General features: G+C 38.4%; 2 protein-coding genes across 4 annotated transcripts in view; one reads left to right on the top strand and one right to left on the bottom strand.

Annotated features, from left to right (window-relative positions):
- The window catches only part of SLC38A6 (solute carrier family 38 member 6), a 72575-nt gene extending 65615 nt beyond the window's left edge, over nt 1–6960 (bottom strand). For 2 of the 3 annotated variants that reach the window (XM_038544883.1, XM_038544884.1), the window contains exons 1-3: nt 6707–6960; nt 5429–5559; nt 2690–2763 (exon numbers count right to left, since the gene is read on the bottom strand). In XM_038544883.1, coding sequence (XP_038400811.1) covers nt 2690–2763; nt 5429–5559; nt 6707–6811 — 310 coding nt within the window. In that variant the 5' untranslated portion in view covers nt 6812–6960. The remainder of the gene's footprint in view (nt 1–2689; nt 2764–5428; nt 5560–6706) is intronic. The other variant, XM_038544882.1, reaches the window with a different exon arrangement.
- TRMT5 (tRNA methyltransferase 5) lies at nt 6537–15427 on the top strand. The gene is given in 6 exon segments (XM_038544881.1): nt 6537–7057; nt 8785–9440; nt 11576–11700; nt 14164–14818; nt 15179–15219; nt 15221–15427. Coding segments are annotated over 6 exon segments (1530 nt in total). The 5' UTR covers nt 6537–7052; the 3' UTR covers nt 15269–15427.
- The last annotated feature ends 2906 nt before the right edge of the window (nt 15428–18333 follow it).

Here is an 18333-nt window from a genome sequence, read left to right as displayed (position 1 = left end):
ACCTTATTGTATTTCATTCTCACAACAATCCAAAAAGGAAAGCATTACCATTTTATAGATGACAAACTAAGGCTAGAGAGATTAAGGTACCTTATACGCTACCTCAGCTCCCCAGAACAGTCTACAGAGACCCCAATCCCTATATAAAATCCAAAATAGCAGAATTTCACATGAAGAAATCCTTTATTTTTAAATAAAAATAAACAGTTCTCTTGTACTCCAGGCAAATAAATGAAGAAGATATTTTTTTTTTTAAGATTTTATTTATTTATTTATTCACGAAAGACTGAGAGACAGAGAGAGAGACAGAGCGCCAGAGACAAAGGCAGAGGGAGAAGCAGGCTCCATGCACCAGGAGCCTGATGTGGGATTCGATCCCGGGTCTCCAGGATCGCGCCCTGGGCCAAAGGCAGGCACTAAACCGCTGCGCCACCCAGGGATCCCTGAAGAAGATATTTTGTAAAGACTATTGATTGCCCTTTCTCTGATCAAAGAATCTGATCTAATACTCCTTTGTGACAGTCCAATACACTGAGGAAAAAAAATTTGGTTACCCGTTATTCTCTAGTCATTTATGTGTGTGCATATAAGTGTGTGTGTGTGTATGTGTATTTTTTTTTGAAAGCCTACCTCCACAAAGAATTTTACAGTGACTGAAGGAATTCAATCAACAGAAGACAGGTGGATCAATGTATATGAAGAACCATGAAGAAGTTAGTTCATGGACCAAGTCAGCTACAAAAGTAAAGGAAAAAAGAAAAAAGAGAAAGAAACAGAGGTTTTCAGTTCATATATGCTCTAAAGTTACAGAAAAGAACAAGACAATGTCAGAATTTTAAAGTTAAATATAGATCAACTGAAAGAGAAAAAAAAAACAGCATTACTTGGAAATCTTCCTAAATTGAATATTACTTCCAAATTATTGAAATTAATAAAGCATGTTATAACATTTTAATTAATGAAGCCATACTTGCCATACAGTTGACTAACATATTACTCTTTCAGAAGAATCCAGAGTAAAATAACCTACTAAGAGGTTAAAAACTACAATTAGTTAAAAATAATTTTGTCAGAGAAGCAGAATTTTAAAACATGTCATTAAAATTACAGTCACGTGTTAGCAGAATTTATAGACACTTATTTAATGCTATTATTCCTGAATTTGAGATGCCGTTATGAACTTGTACTTTCAGATCAATATTACTGCATTGTTTCCTAGTATTTTTCTTTTTTTTTTTTTTTAATTTTTTTTTAAAGTTTATTTATGATAGTCACACAGAGAGAGAGAGAGAGGCGGAGACATAGGCAGAGGGAGAAGCAGGCTCCATGCACCAGGAGCCCGATGTGGGATTCGATCCCGGGTCTCCAGGATCGTGCCCTGAGCCAAAGGCAGGCGCTAAACCGCTGCGCCACCCAGGGATCCCATGTTTCCTAGTATTTTTCTCTCTGCACTGTCACTCAAGCCCCTTGAAAGCACACGCACACATTTGCAGGCTGGATGGCCAAAGATACTGGTATAAGTCATAGCTGTGAACTATGGATCCTAAATCAGTTTTGCATAAGAATCACCATTAGGACTTTTAAAAACATATTTCTAAATTGCACCTCAGATTCTTGGAATTAGAATCCATGTGGTTTATGAATCTGTTTATAAAAAGATCTGCATGTATGTCTGATGCATAGACAGACTAAATAGAGATGAGGATTTGGAACTATGCTCTGGAGAGTCAAAATTCTCAAGAAATACCTTTGGATTTTTATCATCTTTTCTAGCCAAAATACTCCCATTTTTTTAAATTTTATGTATCTATTCTGCTTCTTAAAGTCTGAAAACTACCAAAACCTGATAGAGCAAAGTGATTTCACCCATTTAAGAATTAAACTCATGATTCGGGCATCAAAACTAACCTAATCCAAACATAAAAGACACTATCCAGATAAAAAGACCAGTATTGATGGGTCACAGAATATTTGTTAGCGCCAAAAGAAAAACTCTATTAAAGCAGTTCTAAAAAAAAAAAAAAAAAAAAAAAAAAAAGCAGTTCTGTAATTCATATACTTTTATTTATTGCAGCTGAAAAGAACTTAATACATGACTGAATTAAATAAAGTTCCAAATGGAAAGATGTATATACATATCTAGTATTTTAATTGCATAATTCTGTCATTTACCAAAAACAAACAAACAAAAAAACCGGGTCTTATTCTAGACTCACATATAAAAATATAAAACTTTGTAACAATTGGATTGTAAACAAATCCAAAGTTTAGTGACCCTGCCTCCTGCAGAGCAGGCAGGAGTAAATCTGAAAAGGTATTCTCTGAGGAAGTAATAATCACCCTAGGAGAAATATGATCAGAATGAACACCTGTCTACTACTTCCCCATAAGGTAAGGTCTGGATTCTTTAAACACCTTTCAGGTGTTTCCTCTAATCTACCCTAATCTAGAAAACTATGCTGTGTGCTACAGGGAAAGGCAGATAAGTTTCCTTCTCCCATTCTGTCCTTAAGTATTCCCCAAGGATTGGGTCTATCTATACTGGCCTTTTGAAATTCTCCGTTTCAACCACCAAACCTGATAATAATGTATGCTGCTGGAAATTAAATTTGAGACATCCAATCCTGTATGTGGTTATCGTCTTAAGGTGCTGCTTCAACAAATGACTGAGCATAATATTTTTACTCACCTGTCTGAATACACATACTAAGCAGGAGGTGAACTGAGTAAGAAGCCAGGAGAGCAACTATCAACAGCAAGAAACTAAAATATAAAAGAGTATATGGTCAAACCCTCACAAAGGTTTCTTTTTTGAAGTATCTCATTATAAAAAACAAATGTTTTTCACATTCAAACGTACACAGGGAGTATTTTCTAGCAATTGGATTATGGTCACTAAAGAAAGAAAACATATTCTGTATTTACCAAATTTTATTTAAATGAAAATATACTGCTTTTAAATTAAAAAGAAATCAGAAACAAACTTTATTTAGAACAAAGAATTTTCTCTTTCAGCACTCTTGTTTGCTGACTGCTGGTTCAGCCATTCAGTGCCCTTGCAATGTTTCCCTTTTATAACTGTTTCTTCCTATTTTATGTCTAAACAGAAGTTTTAGTTGTGAAGTCTCATTGTCTTCTTTTTCCTTCCCTCTATCCCTACTCTTCCAATGACCACCTCCCTATCATATCTTCCCCCTTCATCTACAATACTGAATTAAGACTGCATTTCCTAGAGGCACCTCGGTGGATCAGCTGGTTAAGAATCTGACTCTTGGTTTCAAGCTCTGGTCATGATCTCAGGGTCGTGGAATGGAGCCCAATAGTGGGCTCCCCACTCAGCTGAGTCTGCTAGGGATTTCTCTCTCCTGACTCCTAATTCTGGGAAACGAACAAGGGGTAGTGGAAGGAGAGGTGGGTGGGGGGATGGGGTGACTGGGTGACAGGCACTGAGGGGGGCACTTGACAGGATGATCACGGGGTGTTATACTATATGTTGGCAAATCAAACTCCAAAAAAAAAAATATACCAAAAAAAAAAAAAAAAAAGATTTCTCTCTCTCTTTCCCCCTACTCACACTAATTTTTTTTTTAAAAAAGACTGCATTTCCTAGCATCCATTAAAACACATACACTTTCACCAAACCAGTTATCACATCTAGTGACACAACCTGAAAAGGTTCAAATAATCTAATAATTAGGGTCCTTTCACCCAAAGTGTGAAAAGAGACAATATGCATAATTTCCTACTTATTCTCAGGAGGATACTGACAGGACAAGCTTCTAAAAAGTTGGCTCTAGTCGAGTGCCTCAAAAGTTGAAGAAATACTTCATGGTCTACTTAATACTTGTTAGTAAGTGGCAAAACTGAGAGGTACACTTATCAGTACACTTGAGGCTTCACAAAATAACAACTTGGTATCACTAACTGGAAAATGTGATGATTCAATAGGAACACATTCAATGGTATACATCTGCATGTAAGGCCCTGGAGTACAAAATGTGATTTTTCAAAGGGAACCCAAAAATATCTTGCCTAAGATGTCAAATACAGTTTTGAAGTTTTAAAATTATGAAAGTTTGTTTAAAAACAAAACAAGCAAAGGGAAAAAAAAGAGAAATCAAGAAACAGACTCTTAACTATAGAGAACAAATTGATGGTGATCAGAAGTGGGTGGGGGAGATGGGTGAAACAGGTGATTGGGGATTAGGAAGGGTACTTGTCCTGATGTGCACTAGGTGATGTATGGAATTGTTGAATTACTGTATCATACACCTGAAACCAATATAACACTGTATATTACCTAACTGGAATTTAAATAAAAACTTTTAAAAAATTATGAGGGGCACCTGACACTCAGTAGAGCATGTAAGGCTTCATCTCAGGGTCATGATTTCAAGCTCCACATTAGTGTGGCTCCTACTTAATTTTTTTTTAATTATAAGTTTGTGCATATAACCTATTATAAAAGAAAGTTGGGGTGGGGGACGCCCGGGCACAGACAGTTGAGTGTTCCAGTCTTGGTTTCAGCTTGGGTTGTGATCTCAGGGTCATGGGATCGAGCCCCAGGTCAGGCTTCTGGCTCAGCATAGAGTCTCCTTGAGATTCTCTCTCCCTCTCCCACTTGTGTGTGCTCGCTAAAAATAAATAAGTATTTTTTTTAAAAAAAGGCAAGTTGGGTTACTTAAAAATTGGCTTGCTTATCAAGAAATTCAATATAAAAGCAGAAAATAAACCTAAATGAGACTCGATGCATTTTAAATTTCCTGGTAAAATAGGTCTGCTTCTACTGATAAAACAAACCTGCTAAATGCTAAGATCTAGTTCTAAAGGATTTCAGTTTGGCAACTAACTTGCAAACAAATCATTACAACACATTATAATAATAGAATGAATATACAAAGTACTATGGAAACACAAAAAAGCCAGGAATGTCTTTTGTCTGAGACCAATTGGAATGAGTTGAGTCTAGATGAAAAGGAATAGGCATAGAACATGTCTAGACTCAGGGAAACAAGATTACTTAACAGTAGGAGGACAGGAGAAGATGGAGGAAAATGAAAAGATTATAAATTTCACACTCATAAAATTGCTATTTATAAGTAATCTGTATGGCTGATAAACTTTAATTCACTTTAGCCAACTTGACACAACAAATAGTCACTTCTTAAGGTTATTTATAAGTGTGGATTAAATTTCCATTTTTAAAAATTAGCCAGTTTTGGATAAACAATACAAATTAGATTGCATCCCTCCCAGCTACAGACTAGGAATGATAGAAAAGTAGTGGGAAAATGCTAAAACCCTAGAAATAATTTATCTAGACATTGTATAGCACGAGCTCTGGAGACTATCTCTGATTTTCAGTGTACTATCAAAATGGGAAAAAAATATAAAAGTAATAGTAAAAGACGGAAAAAAAAAAACTCACCTAAATCCAAGGATGCCAGTATGAGCCATAACATAAGCTAAGCCAAGGATGCCACTTCCCATGATGGCATTCATCAAATTAAACACAGAAAAACCAAACGAAACACCTGGGGATTCCTGTCTGTAAAGTTCCTGCAAGCACACAAATTTAATACTGTTGTTAAATGTCTGGATGGTGAAGTTCAAACAAATTTCATCAAGAAATGAATGACAAGTTATGGACAAAGTCTCATGCAAACCACAGGCCCTGCCTGACACACTAGTTTCTCAAGCAGCACTGGTTTCCTTTCTTCCTTTCCCACCTCCTACTAGAGTAGTGCCAGGAATCTCATTTCCTAGGAAAATCATCTCCACCAGTACAGAGGCCAGGCCGACTTCAGGAAAAGCCACGACTAACCCTGTGACTGCAAAAAAAAACAACAAAAAAAATGAAGGTAGTATAGGAATGGGGCGGTACAGAGGGGAGGAAGATGGCCTCAGCTCATGCGATTACTGAAGAACTGAGTCAGCTTGGGGCTGCTGGAGACGATGGCTGCTCCGCACTTACCAGGGCTGCAAAAGTAATCTCTATAATATTTAATTAAGTCGGCTCAAATGCAAAGATGGTCAGGAATACTTTGCAATAATGATGTGATAAATAGAAACAATTCACTTTGCTCTACCGAAGGTACTCTTGAAAACACCCTGTTCCAAAAAAAAAAAAAAAACAGCATTTGGGAGCAAAGTCCTAAAAACTGCTGCAGTGCACGGCCCATTGCACAGGCTGCAGGGTCAGGGAAGGGCCTATGTACTTATCACCAGACTACCCCGCCCCCCTCCTTCACCGCTAAGGATCTCTGTATGAAGATGTTTCTAGGCAGCCAGTGACTAAGTCTAGAAGAGGAAAATCTTGTGACTCTGGCAAAACCTCACAAGACTGGTGGAGAGAACAGGAAGTCCACAAAGACACTCACAAACAGCACTGAGTTACATAACGCTAGGGCTGCTCATCGGGTCTGGTCCCGCGTCTCCAATCAGTGCTGCGCCTCATGCACCTGTGCCAGCCGGCGCCTTTACTTCAGCTTTTCTTTCTAGACCACGGTACGCCGCTATCACGTTCGCGCCCTCATCTGCATCTGGCTGCTGCCTTGGGGCCTCATCCCCCAAAGAACGAGGCTCCAGCTTCTCCCTTCTCCCCGTGCCGTACCCCCGGCCTCCCTGTTTTCCCGCTCTTATCTGCCAGGCATTTCAGGGAAGCCCCGAGGTCTTCAGCACCGGGAAACCAGCGGAGGCCACTTACGTTGCTTAGCAACGGACTCAGCTCTTCCGCCTCCGCCTCTTCGGGCTCCTCTGCAGAGACGTACCAGCTCCGCTCGGCGTCGACGATTCCCCAGGGCGCCTGCATGCTGCTCGCCGGCCGCCTAGCAGGTCCATCTGCGGGATACTACCCCAGGCCTCCAGCCGTTACTCGCATCGGAGGCGGGGCTGTGGGCGCGGCCCTTCCGGGTTCCCGTACCTCACCCGGGCTGCGGGGACGACAGGGAGTGGGCGGGATCTGATGACGCTCACCACTCGGTGGCGAACGGTGATGATGTCACTAGGGCCCGCCCTTCCACGAGCGACCCGTTTCCGAGGCGTACCGGAGTATGAGGTGAGGGGGTCTAGTCTTGGAGTCCACCGCGGAGCGCTGCCAGGAATTGGGGTGGTGACGTTGGCGAGGCGGCGGCCGCAGTGCCCCCGAACCGAGAGGCCGAGGGTCGGGCCGCAGGACGCACCCACCGAGGTCTGCTCCCCGCCACGCCGCCACGCGCTGCTTGCGCGCGGAACCGTCAGCGCCACTGCCTGGGCGCTGAGCCTGGGCCCTGAGCCTGGGCGCTGAGCCTGGGCCCGTGCACTGGGTAGGACGGAATGTGTGTAACCTTGTGGGAAACGGAGACTCCGGTTAAGAAATAACAAGATCACACAGCTAGACCAGATTTGAACCCCGACTGTGAAGTCTGAGAATCGTTTTACAGGGTTCTGGGGCAGGGCCCTTTTCCCTTCCAGTTAGTTCTGTGGTTTTCTAGAAGACAAAGTAACTGATAGTGTTAATGGGGTGGGCATCTAACAGCAAATCCCAGTCCTCAGAATACTGAAACCCCAAGTCATAGGCAGGGCTTGTGGTAGTAAAGCACTGAAGATAAACAACACAGCAATATATTAGACCACAGGCTCTGAAGTCAGACCTGGTTTTTATTTTTCTTTTTATTTTTTTTTAAGATTTTATTTGTTTATTCATGAGAGACAAAGAGAGAGACGCAGAGGCACCGGCAGAGGGAGAAGCAGGCTCCATGCAGGGAGCCCGACGTGGGACTCGATCCCGGGTCTCCAGGATCAGGCCCTGGGCCGAAGGCTGCGCTAAACCGCTGAGCCACCCAGGCGACCCCAAACCTGGTTTTTAATCCGTGCTCAGCCGCCTACAGCAGCGAGACTGGGTGAATTAACCTGTTCTGACCTTTAGTTTACTCGTTTACAAAATAAGGATGTGATACCACACACCTCCCAAAATTGTTAGTATGTGTAAAGCATGTAGCACTCTCAAAAATATCCTGGCAAATATTGCCATCGGTAAAGTCATAAATATAATGACCATTTCATTTAGAGATGATCTTTTAACTCCAGTTTCAGCCTTCCAATCCCAAATGTATTATACAGAAAATTGTGGGTGGAGAGGTTCATTGCCCACAGGGAGGCTGATGGATCACGAAGCCCTTGTCCTCCCAGCAGGTGTGTTGAAGATGCAAATTTGTTACTTACTGCTAATAAAAGACAGCTTATCACTGAGAAAATAGATACTTGTCACACACCACTAGAAGTTTTAATTATTAGCATTTAGCAGGTTATTTAAAACTGTAGAACTTAGATTTTTAAGATTTTATTTAGAGAGAGTAGGGGAATGGGGGGAGTGGGGGAGAGAATCTCTGGCAGACTGGGGCTGAGCATGAAGTCTGATGCCGGGCTCAGTGTCATGATTCGGAGATCATGACCTGAACCAAAATCAAGAGCCCCATACTTAACTGACTGAGCTGCGCACACACCCCTAGAATTTAGATTTTTATTCTTAACCTATTCTGATCATGTAAGTTTGTAGCTTTATGGTATTTTTTTTAAAAAGATTTTATTTATTTGATAAAGAGCCCGAGGTAGGGGAAGGAGGGGCAGAGGGAGAGGGAGAAGCTGACTCCCTATTCAGCAGGGAGCCCAATATGGGGCTGGATCCCAGGACCTGGAGATCATGACCTAAGTGGAAGGCAGGCGCTTAACTGACTGAGCCACCCAGGTACCCCTTAATGGTATTTTTTTTAAGGCATCCTTTTTTTTTTTTTTTTTTTTTTTTAGGATCTTATGGAAGCCATTTGGATTCTCAAGAATACTTTTCAAAGTGGAAAGCTGTAGAATATCTGAATCAGAATCATTGACTCTACTAGTTTGGACATCACAGATACAGAAGCTTAGCAGAGCACCTGGTATTTTCTTGTGGGATCAAAGAAAGAGATTCTCAGTCATGCCGGAAATAGAAACAGACCAGAGAGACTCTGCATTGTTTTCACCACCCTCTAATGTTCGAGGAATGACAAAGCTTGATAGAACAGCTTTTAGAAAGACTGTCACCATCCCAGTGCTTAAAGTAAGGAAAGAAATAGTCAATAAATTGATGCGATCCCTTAAAAGAGCAGCACTGCAGCGCCCGGGCATAAAACGTGTGATTGAAGACCCAGAAGATGAAGCAAACAGACTAATTATGCTGGATCCCTATAAAATAATTACTGGTGATTCCTTTGAGAGGGCAGAACTCAGTATTTTAAAGCAGCTTAATGTCAATCCACAGATCTCTAAATATAATTTGGAACTAACTTATGAAAACTTTAAGTCAGAAGAAATCTTGAAAGCTGTGCTTCCTGAAGGTCAAGATGTGACTTCAGGATTTAGCAGAGTTGGACATATTGCCCACCTTAACCTTCGAGATCATCAACTACCTTTCAAGCATTTAATTGGTAAGAGTGTGTTAGTAATATTAATGTGCTAGAAAGTAATTAGCAAGTTCTAATTTTAGTTTTTAAAACTATTTTCTTAGATGTCAAATTACAGAAACAGGACATTATATATTTCATCATTTTAAGGTGGATCTTGGGCTACATACTCTCTCTTTCGAGAACCATTTTGGAATATTCTTTCCCAAGTGATAGCAGGCTCCAAAAATCAGTTTAGGCTTTTATGTACACAATATACAAGCATATAGATTAAACTTGAATCTTTTGCTTTGGCAGAATTCTTTGGCATCCCATCATTTTGGTTGGTACACAGAACTTATTAGACCCTCAAGCCTATGTTGAATTCTAGGTTTAAATTTTAGTGTTTTACCTTCAAAAGTGTGACACTGTTTCCACATGCTTTGATTCAACTGATTGAACCTCTTCTATATTTCAGCACCACACTTCGTTTCTTAGCGCCCTTAGCCTTTTAGAAATGATGCTTTTGTACGTTGTACCTCTGTAAGACCAAGTTTGAGCCTGGGTCCTTTATCTTTTGGGATAGGAAAGAAGTAGAAGAGTAATCATGATAGCAGTTGTCCTTTTACAAATATTTGATATCAGTGTATTTGCCAAATTAATCTTTTTTTAAATGTAGAGTAATTGTCAGAACTTCTGGGAATTATTTTCACCTTTAAAATGTAGTTCTCCGTAGAATTTCAGAAATATGCTGTGCTGCATTTCCTTTGTTTTTATTGATGAAATGGGCTGATAATGCACAGTGATAATACAATAAATACCTAAGCAGATCTTTATAATTATGACTGGGTGCAAGTGTCAAGGATAAGCTTTGCTATGAATCATTGCTTGTCCTAACTCAAACATGCCTTTTGGCATCCCTGTTTTATAAAGGGGCACTCAGATTAAAAGTGAAACATTTTCATACAGTGGTAATTTTAAAGTCTTTACTATAAACTTTTACAGTTGTGGGTTTTTTGGTTTTTTTTTTTTTTTCATTATTTCAAAATACTGTACCTTAAAAATTGGATTCTGGTACCTGAAGCAGAACAGGATGAGAACAGTGATTGGCTAAAGCTTATTGATATTACCATATTCAAAATCAGGTATCGAATTCTCAGAAAGAAACTGGACAAATTCTGGTTATACATCAGTGTATTTGTATTTTTGAGTACTTTTTACTAACTTACAAATCAAGTTATTTTTATGCAATGAGATGGCATATAGATTCTTACAAATTTTTTAATTTTTTAAGTGCTGACCCAAAAAAGTAGACTTTAATTAAAGGGCATCAATATACCATTTCTGGTGTATTTTATTATCTTTGTAGCTTTTTCAGTTCTGGCAAATATTTGACAAAAAAAAAACCCAATTTAAATAAATGAACATTATATTTAGATAAGACTAAAGAATCTGTTTTTTTGTTTTGTTTTGTTTTTGTTTTTAAGAGGTTTTATTTATTTATTTGAGAGAGAGCATGAACAGAGGGAGGGGCAGAGAGAGAGAGAGAGAGAGATAAGCAGACTCCCCACTGAGGAGGGAGCCTGATATTTAGGGTTTAGTCCCAGGACTCTGAAATCATGACCTGAGCTGAAGTCAGATGCTTAACTGACTGAGCCAACGAGGTACCCCAAGAATCTATGTTTCTTTTATTTGAAAACTTATTTTGCTGTTATATATTTCCAATGTGAAGGCGTATATTTTAAGCACATAGTAAAGCAGACATTTGGTTTGGGGCCATGGGGGACAGGCTGGCGATTTCTGAGACCATTTGTTGCCATGGTCCTTACATCTCTTTTTCCTGTTCTTTACCTTATGGTCTACCTTTTTGTTTATTGTTGTGTATGGGGCCCATTTGAGATTTAGTTAAAAAAAAAAAAAAAAAAAAGGAAAAACATTAAGTAGACCTAAACTCCTCAAAATTTTTTCTTTAACAATGTACCTATGTGGGTTTTTTGTGTTTATATGGAGGCTACATTAACTTTGCTAATCTGTTGAATTTTTAGAATTGCATGCTGCAGTACACACGCTAGATGCAATTTTTGTCCATAAACCAAAAGAAAATGATTTATTTCCATTTCATATTTTCAGTTTTATTTGCAACCAATTGGCAGTATATTTTATGAATTCTCATTTTTCAGGCCAAGTTATGATTGACAAAAATCCAGGAATCACCTCAGCAGTAAATAAAATCAATAATATTGATAATACATACCGAAATTTCCAAATGGAAGTGTTATCTGGAGAGGAGAATATGATGACCAAGGTATGTAGTATTTTATTGTCTTCTATGTACAGATTATATCAATTAATGTTTAGAATTTTAGTAGGTGACAAAGATTAAAAATATTTATAATAACCTAGTATTGATGAGAATGTGAGAATGTGAGCGTTTATCCTTTTGATGGAAGTGCAAATTCGGGGCAGCCCTGGTGGCTCAGCGGTTTACCGATTTACTGCCACCTTCAGCCCAGGGCGTGATCCTAGAGACCCAGGATGGAGTCCCACGTCAGGCTCCCTGCATGGAGCCTGCTTCTCCCTCTGCCTGTGTCTCTGCCCCCCTCTCTCTCTCTCTCTCTCTCTCTCTCTCTCTCTCTCTCTCTCTCTTTCTCTCTGTCTCTCTGTCTCTCATGAATAAATAAATAATATTTTTTAAAAAAGGAAGTGCAAATTCGATATAAATATTCATTCAGGAAGAGTACATGATAATATATTCCCATTTTGAATAAGTACATTCTTTGACCTAGCATTGCATTTACAGGAAGTTATCTCAAGGATATAATTGGACAAAACTATAATGATGTATATATACTGGGTTCATCATCATTTTTATGATAACAAGACAAAGGAATGGAAACAATCTAAATGTTCATCAGAGAATTGAACAAATTCTGGTATATAACATAGTATATAGAACAATATATCATACGTAGCTCCATTTTAACTAAATATCTATGTAAATACACACGTATATTAGAATGTTAAGTGGGCATATTTTTATTTGATGTACTTACTAGTGACCTTTGTGTTCTTATATTTATACTTTTCTACTGAGCACATACTTCTTTTATAAGAAAAATCTATTTCAAAGAAAAAATACTTTTAATATGTGGGAATAGATTCCTGGTACCCCCAAAATCTCATCCTCTACCCCTCCAAATCCTCTGAAGTACTGGAGGATATATAAGCTTTTTAAAGCCAAAAGTCTTAGATGATTATATGTTAAAATTATGTGAAATTTTGTACCCAAGCTAGGAAATAGGTTAAACTCCGTAACTTGACAAAAATTTTTAAAATAGTCGACTTTTAACATGTTAGATATGTCTTTTTAAGTTTTTATTCTAGGTAGTTAACATATAGGGTAATATTGGTTTCAGGAGTAGAATTGAGTGATTCATCACCCAGTGCTCATTATATCAGGTACCCTCCTTAATACCCATCAGCCATTTAGCTCTCCCCTGCCCCCCTCTTCTCCAGCAACTCTTAGTTTGTTCCCTATAGTTGAGTCTCTTATGGTTTGTCTCCCTCTCTCTTTTCCTCCCTCCCCCTATGTTCATCTGTTTCTTACATTCCATGTATGAGTGAAATCATATGGCATTTGTCTTTCTTTGACTTCTTTTAAACGGGACTTTATAAAACTCGGAGTTTATGCAAAATAATCATTTTTTAAGATTCTGGGCTACATGGACTTAGATGAATATTAGGTATATTATTTCTCCATAATTTAATAGTGATAGAATATTAAGATACCATTTACTAAACACTTATTATTAGGCCTGAGCTAATGTTTTAATATAACAAACCCTAAGAAGCCCACAAAATAATGGTGGTTGTTTTTAATATTCTTTTTATGCAGATGAAGTAACAAGAAATGACTGAGCAGGGTGTTTGGAGTCAGGCTCCTGACTCCAGAGTCCATGCAATGGTCTTTCCCTGTATAACCTCCATGGCCTACTGCTTGTGTATAATGTATGAGGTCTGGTATGGCAATAAGATTTGAATGTGAATCCTTTGCTGGTCTCAGTTCTTACCTCAGCATACCCTGATTGACTGCTGCATATTCTTTATTTGGTACTGCCCTGTATCGTAGCAGGTGGCGTCATTCTCAGAGGTATCAAAGTTCTGAGAAACTTTCGTGATTTTTAAAATGGCTTCTGACTTAAGTCAACTACAGTTTGTTCTTAGGATATACTTTAGCCTTTACATTTATACCATGAAATACATGTAAAAACTCAGTATAATTTCTTTGCTCCAAACAGAATCAGAAATTTAAGTTAGACTTTAGGAGCTCACGCAACGTCTAAGTACTGTGTGTATATTGTGAGTAAAAAGGATTCCTGAAAGTGAATTGGGCTGAAAGTAATGCTGACTGGGTGAGTGTGTGCAGTGTGAGGTTTCAAATTATAGGTTTATTTCTCTCTCCATCAGGTGACAAAATAGAGTATGATTAAGCCAGGTAGTTGGCCTATCTGAAAAATTCCTCATGTGATTTGGGAATGACTTTATGACCCATTAGAATGAAATGGAGAACCATTTGGCTTTAAAGAGATGACTCTCATGTCAAGTCTAATGTGGGTTGTTAACTGGCCGAGGATAGCATAAACAATTCTAATTAAAATGCTCTGTTATTTGCTCTTAAATGTAAATGTATGTGTGGATGTACCTATCCAGTATTCATGCCTAAAATTTAAGACTAATCAGGTTAATTAAAGTATAATAACTTTTTCAGGTTCGAGAAAACAGCTACACCTATGAATTTGATTTTTCAAAAGTCTATTGGAATCCTCGTCTCTCTACAGAACACAGTCGTATCACAGAACTTCTCAAACCTGGGGATGTACTATTTGATGTTTTTGCTGGGGTTGGGCCTTTTGCCATTCCAGTAGCAAAGAAAAACTGCACTGTATTTGCTAATGACCTTAATCCTGAATCTCATAAATGGCTATTGCACAATTGTAAATTAAATAAAGTGGACCAAAAGGTGAAAGTCTTTAACTTGGATGGGAAAGACTTCCTTCAAGGACCAGTCAGAAAAGAGTTAATGGAACAGCTGGGACCACTGTCAAAAGAAAGAAAACACTCTGTGCACATTGTCATGAACTTGCCAGCAAAGGCTATCGAGTTTCTCAATGTTTTCAAATCACTTTTAGATGGGCCATCATGCAACACTGAGCTCCTTCCCATTGTGCACTGTTACAGCTTTTCCAAAGATCCTAATCCTGCTGAGGATGTTCAACAGCGAGCCGGGGCTATATTAGGCATTTCCTTGGAGGCATGCAGTTCAGTTCACCCAGTAAGAAATGTAGCCCCTAACAAGGAAATGTTATGTATCACCTTCCGGATTCCTGCTGCTATACTCTATAAGAACCAGACCCTAAATCTAGGTGAGCAATTTCTGGGAAATTATATGTAACCTGTATTAGCTTTCATGTAGCTTTCTGGGCTACATATATATTTTATTAAAATTTGGAAATATGTTAAACTAATTCTAGGTAGATATTTCAATTCAGGATTCTTTGCCACTCAGTAGTGACTGGTTTCTCCCAATTTTGTAGATTTTTAGCATGGCATACACACTGTTCAATATAGTAGAAGGCTCTTTCATTAAATAATAAACCCACAGGAATGTTACTATTTCATGTATGAATATTAAAAATCTTTAAAATGCCGTATTATTTGTTTTTTAAAAGTATTTTCCAGTGTTAAGTATCTTACCTAATATAGGTTTTCTGGATTTGTTACAGAGAATCATGACGATCCACCTCTTAAACGCCAGAAGACAGATAAATAAAGTCTTTTCAGAAGAAAAAACTCAAATTGCTTCAGTCACTTAATTGGAAATGTTTTCTCCATCTCCCCATTAGACCTTTATGTAATGAAATATAATTTGTATGATGTCATAAAACTTTAGCAGTTACTTTAGTATTGAACACTTCTATTTTACCCTTGCTGCCTTCTAAGTTGATTATCAAATTAAAATTTAAATGAAATAAGTTCTCCTAAGTATATTTTATCTAAGTTATAATCATATCTGATTATTTATTAGGTAAATATATTTAAATATTGACTGTCTCCTAGGAAAATAGTTTTTGAAGGTGGGATAATTGCATGCTAAGAAAGCACTAATAATCATTTTGCAGTTCTCCTCAGTTGAAGAGTATGCCCACATTTTATAGAAATACCCCTAAACTATTACTGTGTATGTCATTAAAAAAAGATTGTTTTGATCAGGGATGGCAAACTATGCCTGGCAGGCCAAATCTAGCCTACCACCTGTTTTTGTATGGCAAATGACCTGAGAATGGTTCTTATACTAAGGAATGAAAAGATTTAAAATATCTTGTGAGAATTGCATGAAATTTGAACTTCAGTCCAAAAATAGCTTTCTTGGAACACACCATGCTCCTTTATTTACATCATGCCTGTGGCTGCCTTCATGACAGAGTTGAGAAGTTACAAGAAAGATAGGAAGTGATTCTCAACAGCTCATACTGCTGCTCGGCATAGTCCAAATCACAGTGATGTGGTTGTAACTCAACAGCATTGAGTGCCATGTAAATCACCAAGCTATAATATATTATTATTACAAGTGTATAATCATTTCAAAACAAAAATGGACTTCTAATGTGCTTTTAAGGCACCGTGTTGTGTGAATTATTTTGATATTAGGTAAACAAAGCATCTATACCTGAGCTAAAATACAATATATGTTGACATTACCAATAGAGACACTCATCATAGTATTTCCCTCACAGGCAAGCAAGCAACTGTCTGACTAGAAATTTAATATGGAAGTATCTCAGCAGGATTTCTTCACAAAATTAAAAAATGAAAAGGGTGCAACTGAAGTAAGTCTAAGTGATTCTTGTAAGCCAAGCAAAGAGAGCTATTTACTGATGATGAATTAATTATATTTGAATGCACCAGCCAAAGAAATATGTTCAGAGAAAGTAAAATTGTTTAGTAGGACTATTGGCCTTTGGGTAAGAACAGTTGCTCAAAGAGTTTAGGACTTTGTGAGCAAAATCAAGTCAATTAAAAATAAGTGAGTTAGACTCTTGATGAATTCACAGATGTTACTAATACTGCTTAGGTCTTGTTTATTTGAGATATCACTCTTGAACTCTTGAATTTGAAGTTACCGAAGCTTCTATGAATATTCTGCCTGGAACAACTATAGGTGAGTATTTTTAAAAGAAGTTGAGAAAACACCAATTCTGTACTACAGCCTGAAGTGGAATCAGCTATGGTATGTTACAACTCAATGGTGGTAGATATGTAGAGGGGCACCTGGGTTGAGCACTGGCCTTTGGCTCAGGTCCTGATCCCAGCGTCCTGGGATCAAGTCCTGGGTTGGGCTCCCTTCAGGAAGACAGAGAGAAAGAGAGGCAGGCAGAGGGAGAAGCAGGCTCCCTGATGCAGGACTCCATCCTGGGCCCTGGGATCATGCCCGGAGCCAAAGGCAGATACACAACCATTGAGCCACCCAGGCATCCCTGTTCTACATTTCTAATGCTATTAAAAATTAAAACAAGAAACAATCTTTCCATTCTCAAATTAGCAGTGAACACATTTTCTGTGTTCAGAATTTTTGGGACCTTGGCGAAAATGCAAAGGAAATTCACAAATTTCAAAATCCATTTACCTATAATTGAGCTGCTACCTTCAATTGGAAATGATTAATGTACTATGTAATGACATACTGTAAGGAAAGTATTAAGGGAAGAATCTAACAGGATTTTACATTTACAAATCCCTTCCAAGTGATGAATATGCCCAGTTAAAATCTTGTGCTTCTGGATTAATGCCAGTATTTGGCAGTATTGTGTGAAAAGGCCTCTTTATAGATGAAATGTGTAAAGTCTCATTACAGATAACCATTTACGACTGATTTTGATGATAGGAAACACTTAGAACTCCAATTAATGGAATGAGTGTTATTCCCCCAAAAGAGTTATAATGTAATTATTTATACTCAATTGTATCTTGAATTTTGTTCATTAAAAACATTCTACCAACTTATTTTTTATCACAAAGCCTAAAATATTTACTGTCTGGCCCTACAGAAAAAGTGTAAGGACCACTCATCTAAATCATTCATTACAAACTCAAATCCTTTAGAAATGAGGCAGGTAATATAAATAGATGAAGGTGGTACACAGTAAGAAGTGCAGGAAAGTAATGAATTGGAGCCTTGGAGCCTTCATCCCTTATCTAAAAGCATTTTAAAATGTTTTTTGAAAATCAACCAAACCTAGCCTCTGCAAGACTTTGGGGGGCTAATTCACCAGGGAATTGCCAGTTTGGGACTTCTAATGTTCTCCCCTCCAAGTGAGGGAGTATGTAGATGAAGGGTCAGAAAGCATTCAGGAGGGGGATCCCTGGGTGGCTCAGCGGTTTAGTGCCTGCCTTTGGCCCAGGGCGTGATCCTGGAGTCGGGATCGAGTCCCGGGTCGGGCTCCTGGCATGGAGCCTGCTTCTCCCTCCTCCTGTGTCTCTGCCTCCCTCTCTCTAGGTCTATCATAAATAAATAAATCTTAAAAAAAAAAAAAAAAAAACATTCAGGAAAGGACCAGGTAGTATTGTAGGCTTTGCAAGCCCTAAGGTCTCTGTTGCTGCTCAATTCTGTTGTGGTGGCCCCCAGAGCAGCCATAAACAATACATAAACACTATATGCAAAGACTCTATTTATGAACAATGAAATTTGAAATTCACGTGCTTTCCACTTGTTAAAAAGTGTATAATTTTGTCTTTTTCAACCTTAAAAAATGTAGAGACCAAGCTTAGCTAGTTCATGGAGCACAGAGAAACAGCAGCAGCTGGATTTGGCCAGGTGTCCATTGTTGGCCTTCTGATCTAGGTGAAGAGAATTTTAATTTGCAAGTAGGAGTAATAATTT

The sequence above is a fragment of the Canis lupus genome, chromosome 8 (assembly GCF_011100685.1).
Source record: "Canis lupus familiaris isolate Mischka breed German Shepherd chromosome 8, alternate assembly UU_Cfam_GSD_1.0, whole genome shotgun sequence".
In the NCBI taxonomy this organism is placed as follows: Eukaryota; Metazoa; Chordata; class Mammalia; order Carnivora; family Canidae; genus Canis; species Canis lupus.
The sequence above is the reverse complement of the archived record's forward strand: the minus strand, read 5'-3'. Positions and strand labels throughout refer to the sequence as shown.